The sequence below is a fragment of the Lepidochelys kempii genome, chromosome 15 (assembly GCF_965140285.1).
Source record: "Lepidochelys kempii isolate rLepKem1 chromosome 15, rLepKem1.hap1, whole genome shotgun sequence".
Lineage (NCBI taxonomy): Eukaryota > Metazoa > Chordata > Testudines > Cheloniidae > Lepidochelys > Lepidochelys kempii.
Window position 1 is genome coordinate 8,181,004 of NC_136394.1, and position 22,418 is coordinate 8,203,421.

The following is a 22,418-nucleotide window of genomic DNA, read 5'->3' on the forward strand; positions in this document are numbered from 1 at the left end:
GTTAAGAGCTTTTCATGTGTTTTTTTAAACTAATTATTTTTTTCTGCAATTTGACTTTATTTAACCCTTTCTTTCAACTTTAGTAGATAGATTCTAGGTGCCTTTAATATATACTGAATATACTCGATCATAAGCCAGTTCGTTGATGACCCATTCATAAGCCAACCCTATAATTCAGGGTTCAGCAAACTTTGGCTCCAGGGCCATCAGGATAAGCCACTGGCAGGCCAAGATGGTTTGTGTACCTTGAGCGTCTGCAGGCACGGAGGTAAACCTAAGTAAACAAAGTGTCCCGGCGTGCAGCTGTTTACCCTGACGGGCCAGGACAGCAACTGGTGGGGAAATTTTTTGCGGGGGAGAAGCTGGGGGTCAGAGGAGTAACCCCTGTGACCACCCCCCACATGATCCCACCCCTAGCCCGGGACCCCCACAGTCTCCCCATCCCATCCCTTCCCACCTTATCTGGGGAGGGCCAGGGGAGGATGTCTCTGGCCTGGCCAGAGCTGCTCCGGCAGGCTGGGCAGCGCGGCTGCAGCCTGCTCCGGCAGGCCAGACTGGGCGGCGCAGCCGCAGCGTGCTCTAGTGAGCAGGGCCGGGCGGCACAGCCGCAGCATGCTCTGGTGGGCGGGCCTGGGCGGCACGGCTGCAGCCTGCCAGCTGTGGAGCTACAGCTGCTTCAGAGGCTGGGGGGAGAGCAGTATGCCAGAAGCCGAGAGACTCTGGCCCCACCTCTTCCCTTCTGGCTCTGCTGCCTCTCCTTGCTCCCTCTACTGGGGGGAGGGGCTGTATCCCACCTCTCCCTCTCTATACCCGTTCATAAGCTGACCCCCTTCTATGATGCTTCCCTTTTTTACTAAAAAAATTTGGCTTATGAACAAGTATATACGGTACTAAAAATACCAGGACTTTGGAGCGGAGCACAGAGCAGCTCCGGAGCAGTGGAGCTGTAGGTTTTTGCCTGGAGCTGGAGTGGAGCCGGAGCACAGCTCCAAAGCCCTGAAAAATACAATCATACACTCAACTTGAAATTAACAATGCTTTTCTATTTGTGTCCATATTTGGATTACTATAAGGGAAAATAAAAGCACTGGGAATGAAGTCCTCGATTTATCTTGTGCTGTCTCTGTTGCAGCAGAGCACAGAACACTATGCATTCGACAGTGGCACATATAGGACACTGCTCAACATATAGCAATATTAAGGCAGGCAAAATGTTACATCAACATCACCCAACAGTGTAACTTTAAGGAAGATGGCATAAATATTGGTTTACGTTTGGCAGCACAGCCTTCTATAATTGATTTGCTTAGGAGCTACTGTAGCTGAAGTGTAGTGGGTGTCAGCCCAGTAATTCTGTAACACAAATGTAAAATAAATGCAACTCAGCACTCATTAAAGTTAACTTCACTTAGCAACCGCCGGCAGAAACGTGGCAGGCAGCAACCAAAATAAATGTAAAGGACCCATTCTCTAGCTTTTCATATCCAACTAGGCCTGAAACAAAGCTTTAAATATTTGAGGAAGCAGATGCTTTAACTTCAAAAGTTTGCATGGCTTTTGAAGACTGCTGCTATTTTATCTCTGCACAGCACACACTTGCATCTCTGTAAGCAATGCTTCTGAAAATGCCAACGTGACATGGCAGAAAAGGCGTGCCAACAACCAGGAAAGAGAGCAATCATTTTTATCTGCATTCTCAACTATGTCCTTTATGGGTGAAGTAAAGGAGTGAAATGAGAAAAGGAGGTGGCAAATAATTTGTGCTATTTGAAAAGACCTTCAGAAAGGGGGCATGGGCTTTTTAAACTACCTCATCTATCTCCAGTCACTTCAGGATCAGCTTCTGTGTCATTGTAACTGAATTTGATTAAGCTTTAAAGCAGCAATTGGTGTTTATTCTAAGCTTTGCCTTTTTTTGGAACCTTGACTTTCATAGAATCATAGAATATCAGGGTTGGAAGGGACCTCAGGAGGTCATCTAGTCCAAACCCCTGCTCAAAGCAGGATCAATCCCCAATTTTTGCCCCAAATCCCCCCTCAAGGATTGAACTCACAACCCTGGGTTTAGCAGGCCAATGTTCAAACCACCGAGCTATTCCCTCCCCCGAGTAATTGGTAGAGTGCTGCACTTTCTTTTATCTTTTATAGCAATATAATGTACATGGTGAACTTATTCTTCTTATAACCACTTCACTTTTGCACAAAGAATGGAAAAAGTCTTGTTTCGGGGAACTACTGAAATATATTGTGATTTATTGTATTTTCTCCTTTGGGTAGCTTCTCAAACATGAGAGAGGACTAGATTCTCAGCTGATATTTACAAAGGAAACCAAGATCTCCCTTAAAACTCACGAACACAAACCTTTAATGCAAAGCTAAAGAGTCTCCTAAACTAGATATACTCAGTCCAACTACTTGCATAATTACAGGGTTCAGAGTAGCAGCCGTGTTAGTCTGTATCCGCAAATCCCCCCCCGCCATGCATCCGATGAAGTGAGTTGTAGCTCACGAAAGCTTATGCTCAAATAAATTTGTTAGTCTCTAAGGTGCCACAAGTCCTCCTTTTCTTTTTTCAGTCCAACTAGAGTATGTTGCTTGAGAAGATTTTTGGCAATCTGTCTCTGTAATGACTGTAACTGACAGATTACAAAAAAAATGTTCTCAAGCAAAATACTGAATTTGTGTTGCAGCAGAATTTCAGTGTGCTTTAGAGACAGTACATGATGCCATTGTGGGCAGCCACAAATCATGACAAATACTGTTGAGGAATGCAAAATGACTCAACTTCCTGGAGGTCTTTGTGACTTGAACATCATTGATAAGAATGCTGTGGCTTGGCTTGACCAGATTGCATACACCAAATAATAATAATACTGTGACCGACAGTGGCCTTTCCCCCCAACAGCACATGGACATCATCTGTGATTCTGCCACTTTGACAATATTTGCTGTACTGCTATCTGTGTGATCCTCCCATATATCCCAGAATTTCACGCACTGACTTTTCCCCTCCCCAGTGGAGATCCTTGAACAGCTTCTCCAGTTGCTCTCAACTCTACCTGGTCATAAATGTAGATCTGTCTACCTGACATCGCTCTCATTCCCATGTAATGATTGCTCCCTCCCCAGCTTCCAAAAGCATCATTCCTTGGTTGCTGGAGTCCTGTCTAGAAGCTACTCAGTGTAACTCTGCACAGACTTACGCCAAGCTCATCTTCATCAGAATTATCAAAGATATTATCTAAATCATGAAGTGATGGAGCCAGATCTGTCACCTGTGTGAGGCTGCTAGAGCCAACTCGGCCTGCAGCACAATCCTGCCGGGTATCTGTGGAAAACAATGGAAATAAAGGCTTAAGAAATAGGAGAGACCACGTGAAAGACATAAAACCATGGTCTCTGTCATCACTCATCATTTCAAAAACAGGCAAGAATCACTACAAACCGTTCTCATGTTTTGAAATGTACCTCAGAAATAACCTTCTAGTGTTTCAACTAAAATTTCAGGTCAAATGCTGAAGCTCAACCATAAAATAATAAAATTAGATGCTAATCAACTTTATTAAATTCCAAAATGTTTGGTGTTACTGTAAAATAAACAGAAAAAAACCCAAACTAAATATGAAATTATATTAACTCTTGAACTGGTTTTTATTCTTTTGTTTGTTTCATAATAGATAGCCAGGTATATTTTTCATGTTACATGTTAAGCTTTCAGAATATAATTCTGATCTGAGATTTAATCTGTTAGGTAAAAAGAAGCTTTTCTTTTCAACAGAGTGATCATACAAGCTTGTACTCACCAGCTTTAGGAGCAGAACTGAAAATAGACATGGCATCTTTCCCATCAGGCACCGGTGTAGAATGACCTGTTGTGGGGATCTCCTTGGTACCTATTCCATCTTCTGACTATACATAAAGAATTCAGTCACAGAGAAAATTTTATCATTTAAATGTAAAAAGAGTGGGGAAACACAGGCGAAAGTAAAAATTAGAAAGAATGAATGAAATGTGAGACTTTCCAGTCCACTGCTGCTTTCTATTTTTATCAATAGCCAAGCAGCAGCAAACTCCAGCAAAATGCTTTAAAGCAAGCTCAATACTGCCCTGATTCATACCTAACACAAGCTAGTTAAACTGCTCAGCTGCTAATTACCGTTTAATTTACTTTCATACATTAATTCAGACCCTACCACTTACAATGAACTTCAAAAAACGTCAACATGATATTATTAAATTTTACTTTTTGCAAAACTTGTTTTGTTCAGTTTGGCAGAGAGATGTTCTCTGAAATTTAAAGCTGTGCTCCCAAAGGACCTTATCAGATTTATAAAAATTTCTCACAGACATCCTGTACAAACAAACACTTCTGAGGTCTTTTGTCCAATCTGAGCTTGTTAACTAACAAGATATATCTCCTTCTCTGGAAACTTTCGTACAATTCCTGACTTTGATTACAAGGTAAAAGGTGCTTGTTGGTCTCATCTTAGTGCCAATGGCCAACTGGCCAAATCACAAACCCACTGCATAATTTGGCATGGGTGGTCCACGAATTGGAACAACAGGCATACTATAAGCAATGACTGAAGGGCATGAGAGGTAAAAGAGAAAGCTTGCCCCAGAACTGTCTTTTATATTCCCAACCTTACTTAGTGCTATCAGGACTTCACCTTGACGAGCTCAAAAAATCTTTAAAGGGAGAAAAAGAGAACACGGACATTCATAATTTATCTTACATATCAAGAACAACATGAAATGATATTCCATCATTTACAAAGGCTCCCATCTACATACATCAGTTTATCTGAGTAGCCAAAATAGATAAGCAGACTGCTTAATTTGCTGAGAACATATGCCTCCCAACGAACTGCAGTGGAGGAATTATCTAGAGAGACAAATAACTGAAGTGAACTGCCAGACACTGAGATAGCACTACAGGGAGTGAGATAGCACTGGGAAGGAGAAATATCCTAAAGGTCTAAAAGCAGATGGCCTAGAATGGTGATCAAATGGATCTCTCTTATGTGGAGGGAAGGGTGCGAGGAGATGTCAAAACCAACACAGCATTGATGTTACTAAGCCATGCAGTAGAAGACTGAATGAGTCATACTCAAGGCAAGAAAGATGAATTCAGGATAGAGAGATATGCTCTGCTGTGAGCTGAATATGTTGATTGTTGCAGATGAGAACCTAAAAAAATTGCAGCCAATTCCTTCTTCTCTATACACTGGAACCTCAGAAATATAACATAATGAAAGATTTTATTCCTTAGTTTGACTCTGGGTTCTGGTGATGGCCAAAACGAAGGTATGTAAGTATGAAACATATCTTTGTAGTTTAAATGCGATCTAAGGGGTTAAGCCAGCAACTACTAACTCGGACATGTCACACTGACACAATATTTTTCTCTGTGAATAGGTAGGTATGAACTGAATTTGTGCTCAAAGATATATCCTGTTAGTGCACTCTTTGGGGAAGACATTGTGTCTTATGTTTGTACAGCACGGAGGGTGCTATTAGAATATAATAAATGCAATAACAACATCATGTCCCTGATCTGATATGGTACCTTATTCTTTTTCAGAGGATCTTTCTCAGTCCCCAGTTTGCATTTTTTATTGCCAGTGAAACTGTATTTTATGTCACCATCTTCAAAAGTATAAGGATCACTAACATCTCCCAGGCCTTCTCCAGGCTGCTGTATTAGAGGCAAGGCATCAAGATAGTTCAGTGTCTGCACTGGTTTGTTGTCTTCCAAAATTTTAAACCGCTTGTTGGGTTGTGCTAAGAGTCTGTGGGAGGGGAAAAAAAGCCATTATAAAAACAAATATTCCATACAAGGCAAAAATAACAACACTGCAGATTCATGAATTTTTCTCTAACAAGTCCAGTCAGTACTACTCCTCTCTCTGTTGGGCTGAAATTCATTTTTTTTTTTGTCCATTGGAGCATGCATTTCCTTCTGCTAATGTTAAACAGCTGCTCACTGTATTGTCAACTTCCATGTTGGGCCAATGAAAGGGAATGAATCTTGTAGGTAGAAAATAGATAAATCAAAATTCCCTGAAGCACCTGTAACATTTCAGACTGTCATATCATTTGTAGTAATGACTACTAGAGTTAAGTTTGAAGTAACATTAAAACTCCCCGATAATTATATTTTATATAAACTTAACACTTGAATTATCCTTCTGGGCTACCACTTACCACAAGCCAAAATGTGTTGTTTTGTTTTATTTTAAGTTTGTGCAAATTCCATTTAGACTTAGGCTACATAAGTGGGGGAAAAGACACTTTTCCCATTTAAAAAAAAAGTCAACTTTTGTTGAAGACAAAACTACATATACATCACATATTCTTCACTGAGAAAGTAATTTGTTAAATTTACCTTTTTTAAAGTAATAAATCTAAGCGATTACATATTTTCTCTTATGCATATATGGGAAAAAAATCTGTTAGTGTTTTAGGTCTTGTTGCTATACACATTAAAATCAATGGTAATGCTCCCATTGACTTCAGTGATGCAAGATCAAGTACTTAGTGACAACTGATTTCATTACTAAAGTGTTGTACAGTGACTAGATTTTATGAATATAGTATATGGAGTAGTGAGGTTTTATAACTTACAGAGCTAGACAAGCCACAATTTCCCCAGTGCCACAAACAGGGGTTTTCTTTCTTTTTCTTGTTAAAGCCCAACAAGCATGCAACTTTATGGTTGCAATCTTGAACAGCTACAATAAAACCCTCCACTAAATACAAGAAGTCTTTAAACCACGATTTGAGGACTTCAATAGCTCAGACATAGGTTTTCACAGGAGAGGGTGGGTGAGATTCTGTGGCCTGCGTTGTGCAGGAGGTCGGACTAGATGATCATAATGGTCCCTTCTGACCTTAGTATCTATGAATCTATGAAAGAGGTAAGAGGTAATCTTAATTCTGCCACAGTTGCATTAATGTAGGTTTTAAAATCTATTATGTCTCTTACATTGCCCAACACAAAAAACACAAATGACAAAGACAAAGCATACCAAATTTCCACATTTCTATCTATATTTTTAATGGTAGTGCCAACTGAAGGAGTCACTGATGCTACATATTGATTTCTTATATTTATTGTGCAGGTTTAATGAACAATAAGTGAGGAATTGTCATTTAAAATGTCTGTTTATAGGTATTTTCCTACCATATAAAATCTTTGCCACATCTTTAGTCTCTTGACTAAATTTCTGCTATTGTTTACACCAATGCAATCCCAAAAGCTTTCATACCTAATGGAACTGCATTGCTGTAATTGAGTGTAGAATTTGGCTTTCTGATTGTAATTTGATAAAGACAGTGGTCACTCAATATTGTATTTACCTTTTCAGTGCAGTGCTGTCTGAATTTACCTCCATCTTGGCATCATATCTGTCATACCGGAGCTCTGGCGGCTTGAACTCTGGATCATCACTTGCTGGGAGAACATAGCTCTGCCACTTATCTGATGACTCATTGTTTTGAATGATCCCACAATATAAAGCTGTCTCACTGACCTCTGCCATCAACGGCAGCCTCTGTCCAACAAGAACTGTCCTATCATCTAGACTGGGCAATGGTTGGAGTTCTAACCCATTACCATAAAGTGCTGGGTTCACAGCAACTGATGGTGGGTCCAAATGTTCTGCTTCCTGACCTCTTGGCTGGGGGCTAAGTGTGGGAGGCAGAGGGGAGGTGGGGGAATGGGGTGAATCCATGGGATTCAGATTAATTTGTTTGCTTGGGTTTCTGGAGGGTATGGATAGCTGCTTCTCATATTTCCTGGAGTTAGAGACTTCCAAAGAGGGCTCCATCCCTACCAACCCCAGCTTCTGCCCTGATGTGTCCTGTTCCATGCATAGCTCTTCAGTGACAGAGGGCCGATGGTGAAATGGCATCATAGGCCTTTTTTGCAGTTTCTCTCCTTTTTCCTGTCTTTCTGTTGTTTTGTGCTTAGAAGAGGCAGGTGGTGGCAAAGAAGAAGAGGATGATGATCCGACACTGAACCCTGGCTGTGATATCGTTGTGGGACGGCTGGGGCCAATAGCACAGCGCTGTTTGAAAAGCTTGTGCCTGTAACAGGAGTTAGAAACAAGTCATCATGTGAACTGTGAGGATACATGATCTGATGGTTAGAACAAAAGCACAGAGCCAAGAAATCTTAATTCTATTCCTGCCTCTGTTGCGAACTGTAAAGTGATCGTGGAAGGGTTACTTAGCCTCTCTCTGCTTCAGTGTCCCTGTCTGCAAAATGGGGATAATGACATCTATCTCACACATGCAGTGTTCTAGGAGAAAGAATTAACATTTGTTTGACGTTCTCAGGTGGAAGACAAGATAGAAATACCAAGTATTATTGTCTTCACCACTGAAGAGCTGCTTTTCTTCACAACAATACTGAAGCACGACTGCTCTCCCTGTACATTCTGGAGCATGTGTCGGGAATGATACCATATTGTGTGTTTTAGCTGTGCTCACAGATGCAATGCACAGCAGGCTGCTTTCATGCCATTTTTCCTCCAGACTGGGAGAGGGAGCAGGCACTCATGCCAAATAAGAGGTGTTTGTGCCATACTCATCAATTGCTGAATATTTTACACAGTCCAAAACCTCCCCCCCCGCAACTATGAATTTTTGTATTGATAGTGGCTTTAAACTCTAAGACATCTTGTGCTACAGCAATCCAATATCTTTTAAAATTGGAAGCACAGGAAAGAAATTCAATAACCTAGATGTTGCAGCCATTAAATGGTGTTTTCATTGTCTCTGAGACAGTCTGTGAAGACCTTGTGATAGCTTCCTCTGCATTACATGATAACCTTTCTGATAATATAGTTACATGGCTGGTAGGTAGTACAGTGGGTTAATGCACTGTACACTTTGGTTAAAGGAGATTCAAATCAAATTTAAAATAAAGGCTGGAGGGGCTGATGATTTCTGGCTGGCACTAGTACATATTTCATTACAAAATTATTATAAACATTTGGTACAATTGACTATCTCACCTTAGAAGAAGTTCAGGGCTGGGGCATTACAAACATTGAAAATTAGGAGGGAAATGCACTGAATTAGTTGTGCATGCAAAATTGCAGAGTACTTGCCCACACTGCATGTGGATCTAGTTTGTACTATGAGCTGACAGCTTTCATGGGAACTAAAGTTCAGGAAATTCATCCAAAAATGTAAATATCTCTGTAGATATTATATTTCATAAAAGATTAAAAGACAACGAAAGATTATAAACAAACTGCAAAAAAAAAATCCTGATTGAGATAAGTATTCTCCATTACTGGAAGAGTGCTAGTAGGCAATGAAATACAAATCATATTGCACAGAGATTACACAACTGTCATTTACAGACCAGAAAACTTGGAGTAGCAACATTTCAAAATGTTTGTTATCATAGAGACAAAACAAACCAACTACAACTAACTCAAACAGGCAACCTTACTGACAGGTCAACTTTACTCATGTCTACACTTACAAAAGGGATGTTCTTACATTTTTGCTCCTTGCAATGGAGTCTTTATACTTAGGTCTTTCCTTTTTGTTTCTAAAGGTTTACCACCATGATCCTCTACCATTCCCAAGATTACAGACTGTGAAGCTAACTTTTAATAAGTAATGAACCTATCCTGGTTATGTGCCTATGTTCCTACTGAAACACAGAACTCCTCACACTCAGTGTGCTACTACCATGTAACAGCCAGATTATTCTATTTGTACTCTCCACACTTTCTCTCCAAACTATATAAACTTGTGCAAAAATTTCCTGCCAAAATGCTTCCAGGTGCTCTGAATTCCTGAGCTAATCACTTCATTGATTTCATAAGCAGCACTAGTAAATTTAAACAGATTATTTTGCTTATGATAACCCTATCGCTCAAAAACGTGGTGGACTATGGCATTCCACCTCAAAAGCTAAGAGACAGCATTGCATAGTACACTTTCCATGACGATGGAAACAACTCCACTAAATCTTAAAAGCAGTAACTTGGAAGAAAGAAAATCTGAAGATAAGTTAGGTGTCTAAATTCATATATGCTCTTTCCTCTCTCCTCCACATTTTTCGATGCTGCAAAATGGAGGAGTCAATGATGTTCTACCTGAAAGTTACAGGATTGCCAGTGTTAGATCTTGCTCTCTTTAATTTAACACAGAATAGTTTTAAAAGACTGTGGGCATATGTAGGAGCCATCTCATATGCATTTTTGAATGAAGACTTTATGCAGACCGTATGGAACTCTGCAAAAGTCCGTGTGTGTCCTCGCCCATTCTATTGGAAGCACTGCTCTAGTCATGTTCTGAGATGCATGGAATTTTTTAAACTTTAGACCTGCTGATTTTCACTTGATTCAAACTAAATCACTTCCAAACAAAATCCTGAAATATATTTTGCTTGATGCGCTTTTTTCCATCACATTTTACTTTAATTAAACTATACTAGTTATGTCAAGATTTAAAACAGATTTGCTAAGTACGGTTTTGTAATCACTTCTATTATATCATCTATTTTTAAATTCTGAAAAACAGCTAGACAGTAGAAGAAAAGACACTAAATACTGTACATCTGAGCAACCAATTAATAATTTCTTAGATTTTTAATATTTAAATATAATAGTTTGCACAGGAAAAAAGCTCCAGAAAATAAGACAAACCCTGATTTTAAAAACATCAACTGAATTTATTAAAGAGATACAGCTGAGTTAGAATAAAACAGCTCAGGTACCGTACAGTGGTGACAAGAGTAAATTACATTCCTGTCACTTCCCTACAAATCATTAGAAGATAGCAGGCCAGATCCTCAGCTGGTGTAAATTGATGCAACGAGAGTGATTTCCACCAGCTGACGATCTTGCCTTTTATTTTCTATAAAGCATGCCTGCTTGTTGTGTAGTGACTCTACATATAATTTTATATTGTGCATGAACTTTGCAGGCCTCATTCAACCTGACACAATAATTCTTCTCTTTTCTACTTACCTGGAACAAGAACAACTGACTCTTTGGACCGGATCCACAAAATTCCAAGAAACAGTGTTGCTTGGGACTTCTTCCTCCAGATTTGAAGTAGTAATCTGACTCCTCCTAATGGGAATAAAAATAAATATTATGGAAATGATCACCTCATACATAATGTCATTTTATTAATAAACTGTAGATCTTGTTGACATTTGTATATTTCTCAAACAAATGTGTAGAAAGAATAGTAAATATGGCAGGCAACCAGCTTGGCTTAACAGTGAAATCCTTGCTGACCTTAAACACAAAAAAGAAGCTTACAAGAAGTGGAAGATTGGACAAATGACCAGGGAAGAGTATAAAAATATTGCTCGGGCATGCAGGAGTGAAATCAGGAAGGCCAAATCACACCTGGAATTGCAGCAAGCAAGAGATGTTAAGAGTAACAAGAAGGGTTTCTTCAGGTATGTTAGCAACAAGAAGAAAGTCAAGGAAAGTGTGGGCCCCTTACTGAATGAGGGAGGCAACCTAGTGACAGAGGATGTGGAAAAAGCTAATGTACTCAATGCTTTTTTTGCCTCTGTCTTCACGAACAAGGTCAGCTCCCAGACTGCTGCACTGGGCAGCACAGCATTGGGAGGAGGTGACCAGCCCTCTGTGAAGAAAGAAGTGGTTCGGGACTATTTAGAAAAGCTGGACGAGCACAAGTCCATGAGGCCAGATGTGCTGCATCCGAGAGTGCTAAAGGAGTTGGCGGATGAGATTGCAGAGCCATTGGCCATTATCTTTGAAAAATCATGGTGATCGGGGGAGGTCCCGGACGACTGGAAAAAGGCTAATGTAGTGCTCATTTTTAAAAAAGGGAAGAAGGAGGATCCTGAGAACTACTGGCCAGTTAGCCTCACCTCAGTCCCTGGAAAAATCATGGAGCAGGTCCTCAAGGAATCAATTTTGAAGCACTTAGAGGAGAGGAAAGTGATCAGGAAAAGTCAGCATGGATTCACCAAGGGCAAGTCATGCCTCACTAATCTAATTACCTTCTATGACGAGATAACTGGCTCTGTGGATGAGGGGAAAGCGGTGGACATGTTGTTCCTTGACTTTAGCAAAGCTTTTGACACCGTCTACCACAGTATTCTTGCCAATAAGTTAAAGTAGTATGGGCTGGATGAAGGGACTATAAGGTGGATAGAAAGCTGGCCAGGTTGTCGGGGTCAACGGGTACTGACCAATGGCTCCTTGTACAGTTGGCAGCCGTTATCAAGTGGAGTGCCCCAAGGGTCAGTCCTCGGGCCGGTTTTATTCAATATCTTCATAAATGATCTGGAGGATGGTGTGGATTGCACCCTCAGCAAGTTTGCAGAGGACACTAAACTGGGAGGAGAGGTAGATATGCTGGAGGGTAGGGATAGGATACAGAGGGCCCTAGACAAATTAGAGGACCGGGCCAAAAGAAATCTGATGAGGTTCAACAAGGACAAGTACAGAGTCCTGCACTTAGGACGGAAGAATCCCATGCACCACTACAGACTAGGGACCGAATGGCTCGGCAGCAGTTCTGCAGAAAAGGACCTAGGGGTTACAGTGGATGAGAAGCTGGATATGAGTCAACAGTGTGCTCTTGTTGCCAAGAAGGCCAATGGCATTTTGGGATGTATACGTAGGGGCATTGCCAGCAGATCGAGGGACGTGATCGTTCCCCTCTATTCGACATTGGTGAGGCCTCATCTGGAGTACTGTGTCCAGTTTGGGGCCCCACACTACAAGAAGGATGTGGAAAAATTGGAAAACGTCCAGCGGAGGGCAACAAAAATGATTAGGGGACTGGAACACATGACTTATGAGGAGAGGCTGAGGGAACTAGGATTGTTTAGTCTGCGGAAGAGAAGAATGAGGGGGGATTTGATAGCTGCTTTCAACTACCTGAAAGGGGGTTCCAAAGAGGATGGCTCTAGACTGTTCTCAGTGGTAGCTGATGACAGAAGGAGTAATGGTCTCAAGTTGCAGTGGGGGAGGTTTAGGTTGAATATTAGGAAAAACTTTTTCACTAGGAGGGTGGTGAAACACTGGAATGCATTACCTAGGGAGGTGGTTGAATCTCCTTCCTTAGAAGTCTTTAAGGTCAGGCTTGACAAAGCCCTGGCTGGGATGATTTAGTTGGGGATTGGTCCTGCTTTGAGCAGGGGGTTGGACTAGATAACCTCCTGAGGTCCCTTCCAACCCTGATATTCTATGATTCTATGAAATCTATGCCACGCCCTATGCCTTCACCTATGCCTCAGAATTTTGCATATAACAGTCTTTACCTCAGCCAAATATGAAAATTTATGCTTGATCCACAAAGGGGTATCACATAGCCTATATCTGGAGTTTGAGCAAAAAAAATCAAAGGGCAGGCAATACATGTAACAATTAAAATTGGCCCATTGAACAACGTTTCTGAATGCAGTGAGGAAATTACATGGAAATAACAGAGGTAAAACTTGTTGGAACATCTGTACATCATCCCATTGTGAGATATTTTAAACCTCCAGAAATGAAAAGCTAGTCCACTAATAGCAATGCTCCACCATGCACCATGCAAGTCTGAGTTATATCCTGCCAAACACAAATATATCCTTCCAAATGTTTACATCTATAAATATATATAATGTTAAAAATACAAACTTTAGCAGGCTATTTGTCCTTTGGTCATCTACCCTCCAGACCTAGTAATTTTGTATTTCTAATGTGAAGTAATGTAGTAGCGCGTGAGTAACCAAGAGCAGAATTTGGCTACATGTGTAAAGCTCAGACAGCCAGAGGTGAAATGAGCTAAACAAGTGAATAGACACCATTATTGTCACTATTACTTGTTCTCAAGCTAAAACAATTGGAAATTGTCTGAGATAACATTACCTTGCATGAGTCACTTTAAATAGCGAGGTACAGGAAATAATGAGGTAGCATCTACGGCAAAACTAGCAAGTTTTTAAGTGTGACAGCTGTACTATTATTAATAAAGAACATGAGCAGAATTACTCCCTTACTTGGACTGTGACCTGTTGAGAATGCATTCCTTCCAGACTCTGTGGACCATATGATTGTGGAATTTTGGAGGAATCTTCCCTGATTTCTTTGGACTGTGCAGAGTGACTGCCCCCTCCTGTGAAGCTGAATGGCTGACAGAGCTCTGAGTACCTCCACTTTCACCTGCAAAAAAATAACAACATGTAAATGAAAAAAATCAAACAGTATTGTAGACAAGAGTAACAGCAGCTATAACATTAGATTGTTCTGAAAGGGCTTTTCAACTTATAGGTTGATGAGTTTACAAATGCTTGTGTTCACTAATAAAAGCTTCGGGCAGTTTAAGACTAGATAACCTCCTGATGAAGGGACTAGTCCAGTTTAGTCACCAGCTATGAACCAGCAAACTAGTCCAGTTTAAGTCACCAGCTATGAACAGATCAGTAAACTAGAGCTACAAGCAAAATTTGTGCCAGCATAGCAGAGATGGCACTAGAGAGTGGAACTGTGTGATGTAGTTTTTCACTGTTGCTGGCTAATTTAACTTACAGAATCTTTCGTGGTCTTATTAAAACAACAACTGGTCACAAGATACATGGTTTTATAAGAAAAGGCATCTACAGTATTAAAATACACCAGACTGTTTATTTGCACCATGTGTACTAAACATGCATTGATACAAAGAGAAGAAGGAAGTTTTAACACAAGAGGCAAAGACATGAATGAATTATTAAGTGATAATACTTGCTCACATTTGGGGATGGAATTTTCACTCTCATTTTCTTTCTGTGCTTGATTTGCAATCACCACCACTGAAGGATTATGATTTTTATTTTGCACTTCATTTCTTTTCACCAGTGGAGTAAAACCTTGTTACTCACAGTATGAGCAAATGTTTCTGTTGTTCATTGAGAGAGCTGTTTGGATAGTCTGAGACCCTAATATAGTCAGTTTTAAAACACAGACGGGAACAGCAGAGGGAGCTGTAAGTTCATTTAGCCTGTTAGATGCATAACACTACCCTCTATGTTCAGGCTAGCAAAGAAGGTAATGATAGGAAGCTTTTAACAAGGTCAAATCTCGTACAGAACTGTTTGTCCTTATGTCTGACACAATTTAAGAAGCCTTAGCAATAAAACACTGAAAATAGTCACCACTTCACTATATCAAAAGAAAGAAATCTACCGGTTTCTCTCTATAATTTGGTTTGCAAGTTACAGTGCTACTTTGTCTACAGGTTTTTTAACTCAGTTTCCTGTACGATTCCTGGTAATTGCATGTCTCTCTAGTAAGTTCAGATATTGTTTTTTGTTTCTCTATTCTTAAAGGAAGTGACTGGAACAGCAGCAATCATTAAAATCAAAGCATTCCCTGACTCACTAAAGCAGGGGTGGGCAAACTTTTTGGCCCAATGGCCACATCTGGGTATAGAAATTGTATGGCAGGCCATGAATGCTCACAAAATTGGGGTTGCGGTGCAGGAGGGGGTGAAGACTCTGGGGTGGGGCCAGAAATGAGGAGTTCAGGGTGCGGGAGGATGCTCCAGGCTGGGACTGAGGGGTTCAGAGGGCTGGGGCAGGGGTGTGTGGCTCGGGGGTGCAGGCTCCGGGCGGCACTTACCTCAAGCAGCTCCCAGAAGCAGCGACATGCCCCCCCTCCAGCTCCTATCCGGAGGTGCGGCCAGGTGGCTTTGCTGTGTGCTGCCCATCCGCAGGTGCCGCCCCTCCAAAGGGAGCTGCGGGGGTGGTGCTTGGGGCACGGGCAGCATGCGGAGCACAGCCCCCTGACTGCCCTTATGCATAGGAACCGAAGGGGGGACATGCCGCTGCTTCCGGGAGCCGCGCAAAGCAGCCCCCGATCCTGCTCCCCGGCTGGAGCACTGGAGCGGGGCAAGCCCCAGACCCTGGTCCCCAGGAGGAGCTCAATGGTCGGATTAAAATGCCCGCATGCTGCAGTTTGCCCACCCCTGCACTAAAGTTCGTGGCTGTACTAATGTATTTTGCTTGTTTGGAATACATCATAATGTTGTTTTTGAACTTGACAGATCTGTGATGAAAAGTATCTTGACTGAATTAAACTGGATTAACCCTTCAAGGTTAGCAAATTCATTCTGCCGCTGTTGTCAGAATACATTTTCATAAACCACACTCTGGTACTGGTGTACTCTGTCATAATACCAACAAGATCCAAAAATTACACAGTTACAACTATTATGAGGCACTAGTGGCCAGGTTATCAGTACACAAACTCTACACTTGAGCGTATGACTTGATATGCTTCAACATTTTGCAGTGCATTTTTAGAAGCCTGTTGCATATTGTTGACTATATGGTGTGTGCCTAGATAGGATATATATATTAGTGCCTATACGTAAATAATCAAAACTGATTTGTTTCATTCACTGAAACTGAAATTTATAGTGGAAAATTACTGCCTAAAGGGTTGAAAAATACTATAAAAACCTGACAGATAATGGAGTAAATGCCAAAAGTTACTAGAGGTCACTTTGCAATCCCAAGGGTAACTTCTTCCTATGAACTTAAAATCCCATTCTCTATATCCTTTAGCACTTGTTTTACGATATGATTTAAACATTTTTTAATAATGCGATGTTGCTTCCATTTGCTGAAGCATCGCTATCATCGTTTGCAGAGTCATATTTACTCTCAGAGCTCTAGCAGTAACCACCGTTGACAGCTTGGACTAAATTAAAATTTTCCTTAATTTTTACGGCTTCTGCCCCTCACATTCACTTATCAATTTAATTGTTATGCAAAACATGCTTAGAACTCCTGAGATACTCTGTGTTTAACGGGGAACTTCAATGCTTAAAAGATACAGTAATTGTTCAACATTTTAAAGCATTAAGAGAACCTGGGCACATTGTAGCATATCAAATATATATTTTAAAAATACATTTAAAGGTATTTTCATCTACATCTGAATTCTGTGTACTTCTTGGAAAAACAGGCCACTCATCAAACCCTTAAAAATAACCAGAGCAGGTAGCTGTATTTTTTACTCAATTTTTAGCATCTGGGGTGGCATTAACTCTCTCACAAGAAGCACAGAATCCTGAACTCAAGTTCTGGAACGTAAGGAAAGAGAAAATGATTTTCCACTGTTGTGTTTTAAGACTGCATATAAATAAGTCTAACTACCCTGATTATAATTTAGGATCTTAAAGAGTTATAAATATATACTTAGAAGGCTTTTCTTTTACTTTAATATTATTTATTTACTTTATTCTTTATGCCTTTTTTTACTTCATTATTTCCCACATGCTGCAAATCTCTCTCTCTCTCCTATTACATGACACTAATGTACTCCCTATCTTACAAATCCTTTCTTTCTAAATATACTGTACCATCAGAGATACCCTGTGATGAGGTGCATCTATTTACGGCTGTGGTCCTGTTTCAGTCAACAGCTAGCCAGTCAAAACTTAGTTTGTTTACTTTGTAGATTTTTTTACCATGAGACACATACTCACACTCTAGGCCGGTAGGCGATCTTCATCTATCTATCTATCTTTCTTTCTTTTTTTCTGCCTTCCTCAACTCCTTCCTCTCTCTCTTGCCTTATGCAAAGCCCAAAGTATCACTATACTGCTCCCTCATTCTTACTTCCATTTCTTTTGGCTGTTGCCTATGAACAGCTCATTTTTAGCTAGTGAGATTACTTGTGACATCTCAGCTAACTCAGCCAATCATCTCCTTCATCTCCTAGTTCATTTGCATTGTATCTTACTATTTTAGAATACTTAACTTTTTAAAAATTAAACCAAACTTTAGCTCTATTTTTAGATGGCACATCACCTACAAAAACACCCAACTCAAAAGACTATACTTGTATCTTACTGTATATCAGAGTCTATTATCTGTTTCTACTTTTGAATCTGTGCACAGCAAAATTTGGATCCAAAAATGTAGACGCTGTTTGCCACACAGAGATTCAAATGAAGAGTCAGAAAATTGACTCATATATATGGTAAGATATATATATATATATATAAACAGGATATTACAGTTAATTGAGATATGAGGTTATACCATATACCCCCCAACCCCAAACTATTTAAACTACTTAGTGATACGTGTGTATATGCATATAGGTTCAGAAGAGCACATAAACACACCTATAAACATGCACATATACACGGTATAAAGATACACAGTACTCATATGAGATGGTCGAGTTCAGGATCTTGACAAAAGGAAGAAAGGAGATCAGCAGAATACAGACCCTGGACTTCAGAGAAGCAGACTGACTCCCTCAGGGAAGTGATGAGCAGGATCCCCTGTGAGGCTAATATGAGGGGGAAAGGAGTCCAGGAGAGCTGGCTGTATTTTAAAGAAGCCTTATTGAGGTTACAGGGACAAACCATCCCAATGTGCAGAAAGAATAGCAAATACAGCAGGCAACCAGCTTGGCTTAACAGAAAAATCTTCAGTGAGCTTAAACACAAAAAGGAAACTTATAAGAAGTGGAAATTTGGACAGATGACTAGAGAGGAGTATAAAAATATTGTTCGAGCATGCAGGGGTGTAATCAGGAAGGCCAAAGCACAATTGGAGTTGCAGCTAGCAAGGGATGTGAAGGGTAACAAGAAGAATTTCTACAGGTATGTTAACAAGAAGGAGATCAGGGAAAGTGTGGGACCCTTACCGAATGGGGGAGGCAACCTAGTGACAGATGATGTGGAAAAAGTTGAAGTACTTAATGCTTTTTTCCCCCTCGATCTTCGCAGACAAGGTCAGCTCCCAGACTGCTGCTCTGGGCAGCACAGTATGGGGAGGAGGTGAGCAGCCCTCAGTGGTGAAAGAACAAGTTAAGGACTATTTAGAAAAGCTGGACATGCACAAGTCCATGGGTCCAGATCTAATGGATTTGAGGGTGCTGAGGGAGTTGGCTGATGTGATTGCAGAGCCATTGGCCATTATTTTGAAAACTCGTGGCAATTGAGGGAGGTCCTGGATGATTGGAAAAAGGCAGCTATAGTTCCCATCTTTAAAAAAGGGAAGAAGGAGAATCTGGGGAACTACAGATCAGTCAGCCTCACCTCAGTCCCTGGAAAAATCATGGAGCAGGCCCTCAAGGAATCAATTTTGAAGCACATGAAGGAGAGGAAGGTGATCAGGAACAGTCAACATGGATTCACCACGAACAAGTCATGCTTGACCAACCTGACTGCCTTCTATGATGAGATAACTGGCTCTGTGGATATGGGGAAAGCGGTGGACGTGATATATCTTGACTTTATCAAAGCTTTTGATATGGTCTCCAACAGTATTCTTGCCAGCAAGTTAAAAAAGTATGGACTGGATGAATGGACTATAAGGTGGATCGAAAGCTGGCTAGATCATCAGGCTCAACGGGTAACAATCAACGGCTCAGTGTCTAGTTGGCAGCTGGTCAGAGTGCCACAGGGCCTAAGGCCAGTTTTGTTCAACATCTTCATTAATGATCTGGAGGATGGGATGGATTGAATCTTAGCAAGTTTGCGTGTGACACTAAGCTGGTGGGAGAAGTAGATACACTGGAGGGTAGGGATAGGGTCCAGAGTGACTAGACAAATTGGAGGATTGGGCCAAAAGAAATCTGATGTGGTTTAACAAGGACAAGTGCAGAGTCCTGCACTTAGGACGGAAGAATCCCATGCACTGCTACCGGCTGGGGACTAACTGGCTAAGTGACAGTTCTGCAGAAAAGGACCTGGGGATTACAGTGGACATGAGTCAACAGTGCACCCTTGTTACCAAGAAGGCTAATGGTATATTGGGCTGCATTAGTAGGAGCGTTGCCAGCAGATCAAGGGAAGTGATTATTCCCCTCTATTTAGCACCGGTGAGGCCACATTTAGAGTACTGTGTCCAGTTTTGTCCCCCTCCCCCCCCACAGAAAGGATTTGGAGAAATTGGAGAGAGTCCAGAGGAGGGCAAGGAAAATGGTTAGGGGGCTGAGACATGTGACTTACGAGGAGAGGTTGAGAGAACTGTGGTTATTCCGTCTGCAGAAGAGAAGAGTGAGGGGGGATTTGATAGCAGCCTTCAACTACCTGAAAGGGGGGGGGGTTCCAAAGAGGATGGAGCTAGGCTGTTCTTAGTGGTGGCAGATAACAGAACAAGAAGCAATGGTCTCAAGTTGCAGTGGGGGAGGTCAAGGTTGGATATTAGGAAAAACTATTTCACTAGGAGGGTGGTGAAGAATTGGAATGGGTTACCTAGGGAGGTAGTGGAATCTCCATCCTTAAAGGTTTTTAAGGCCCGGCTTGACAAAGCCCTGGCTGGGACGATTTAGTTGGTGTTGATCCTGCTTTAAGCAGGGGGTTGTACTAGATGACCTCCCAAGGTCTCTTCCAACCCTAATCTTCTATGATTCTATGATATATAGAGTAAGAACTTTAGCTATACCATGCTGTGAAACTTTAAACCCTGAACAACTTCACAATAAAAATTCATAGATTTATACTTTTTGTATTTGTCATACAGCTCACATTCAGCATGTGACTGGACTTCAGAAAAGCAGACTTTAACAAAGTCAGAGAACTGGTAGGTAAGGTCACATGACAAGAAAATCTATGGGATAAAAGCGATCAGGCAGTTTCTCAAGGAGACAATATTAAAGACACAACTGCAAACTATTCCAATTCCAAGGAAAGTCAGGAAGAATAGTACGAGGCTGATATGGCTCCATCAAGAGCTCTATAATGACCTCAAAATCCAAAAGGAATTGTATAAAAAGTGGAAACGCGGAAGACTCGCTAAGGAGGAGTTCAAAAGAATAGCACAAGCTAGGGATAAAACCAGAAAGGCTAAGGCACAAAATGAGCTATACCTAGCAAGGAATATAAAAGGCAACAAGAAGAAGTTATTTAAATACACTAGGAGCCAGAGAAAGATGAAGGAAAGCATAGATCCTCAATTTAGCAGGGAAGGAGCGCCAATAACTGATGAGATCAAGAAGGCTAAGCCTATTTTGCTTCAATGTTCATTAGGAAGGTTAATGGTGACCATATACGCAATAAAATTAATATTAACAACCAGAATGAAGGAATGCAAGCCAAAATAGGGAAAGAAATGGTTAAAGAATATTTAGATGAGTTAGATATATTCAAGTCTGCAGAGCTTGATGAAATTCATCCTTGGGTACTCTGAAACAATCTCAGAACTGTTATCAATTATCTTTGAGAACTCATGGAGGATGGGTGATGTCCCAGAGGATGGGAGAAGGGCAAACTTAGTAGCTAGCTTTAAACAGAGGAACAAAGAGGATCCAGGGAGTTATAGACCAATCAGCCTAATTTCAACACCTGAAAAGATATGGCAACAATTATTAAACAATCTGTTTGTAAGAACCTAGATGATAGTAGGATTAAAAGGAATAGCCAGCATGGGATTGTCAAGAACAAATCGTGCCAAAGCATCCTAATTTCCTTCTTTGACAGGCTTACTGGTTGCAGGGGAAAGGGAAGAAGCAATAGATGTGACATATCTTGATTTCACTAAGGCTTTTGACACAGTGCCACATGACATTCTCTTAAGACAACTAGGAAAACACAATCTGAATGAAATAATTATAAAGTGGCTCCCCAACTGGTTGAAATACCATATTCAACCACTAGTTATCACTACTTTCCTGTCAAACTGCAAGGAAGTATCTAGTGGTCCCACTGGGGTAAGTCCTGGGTCTGGTACTGTTCAATATTTTCATTAAAGACTTGGATAATGGAACAGAGAACATACTTATAAAATCTGTGGATGACACCAAATTGGAGGAGTTGCAAGCACTTTGGAGGGCAAGATTAGAATGCAAAACAACCTTGAGAAATTAGAGAACGGTCTGGAATCAACAAGATAAAATTCAGTAACAACCTAAGTGCAAGGTCCTTCACTTAGGAAGGAAAAACTACACGCACAACTACAAAATGGGGAATAACTGGCTAGGCGGTATTACTGCTGTAAAGGATCTGGGGGTTATAGTGGATCACAAATTGAATATCAATTGTGACACGGTTGCAAAAAAAGGCTAATGTCATTCTTGGATGTATCAACAGGAATGCTGAATATAAGGGACAAGAGGTAATTGTCCCACTCTATTTGGCATTGGTGAGGCCTCAGATGGAGTACTGTGAACCACACTTTAGGTGGCTAGGAAAGATGTGGACAAATTGGAGAGAGTACAGAGGAAAGCAACAGAAATGATAAAAAGTTTAGAAAAGCTGTTATCTAAGGAAAGGTTAAAAAAACTGGGCCTGTTTAGTCTTGAGAAAAGAAGACTGAGGGGGGACTTGATAACAAGCTTGAAATATGCTACAGGCTGTTATAAAGAGGACAGTGATCAGGAGGGATAGCTCAGTGGTTTGGGCATTGGCCTGCTAAACCCAGGGTTGTGAGTTCAATCCTTGAGGGGGCGATTTAGGGATCTGGG

General features: G+C 40.9%; 1 protein-coding gene across 4 annotated transcripts in view; it reads right to left on the reverse strand.

Moving 5' to 3' along the window:
• The window catches only part of MED13L (mediator complex subunit 13L), a 442,118-nt gene that overhangs the window by 74,831 nt on the left and 344,869 nt on the right, over positions 1–22,418 (reverse strand). For 3 of the 4 annotated variants that reach the window (XM_073312880.2, XM_073312882.2, XM_073312883.2), the window contains exons 8-13: positions 14,009–14,171; positions 11,001–11,105; positions 7,363–8,091; positions 5,570–5,792; positions 3,804–3,909; positions 3,204–3,328 (exon numbers count right to left, since the gene is read on the reverse strand). In XM_073312880.2, the coding sequence (XP_073168981.1) occupies positions 3,204–3,328; positions 3,804–3,909; positions 5,570–5,792; positions 7,363–8,091; positions 11,001–11,105; positions 14,009–14,171 (1,451 nt within the window). The remainder of the gene's footprint in view (positions 1–3,203; positions 3,329–3,803; positions 3,910–5,569; positions 5,793–7,362; positions 8,092–11,000; positions 11,106–14,008; positions 14,172–22,418) is intronic. The other variant, XM_073312881.2, reaches the window with a different exon arrangement.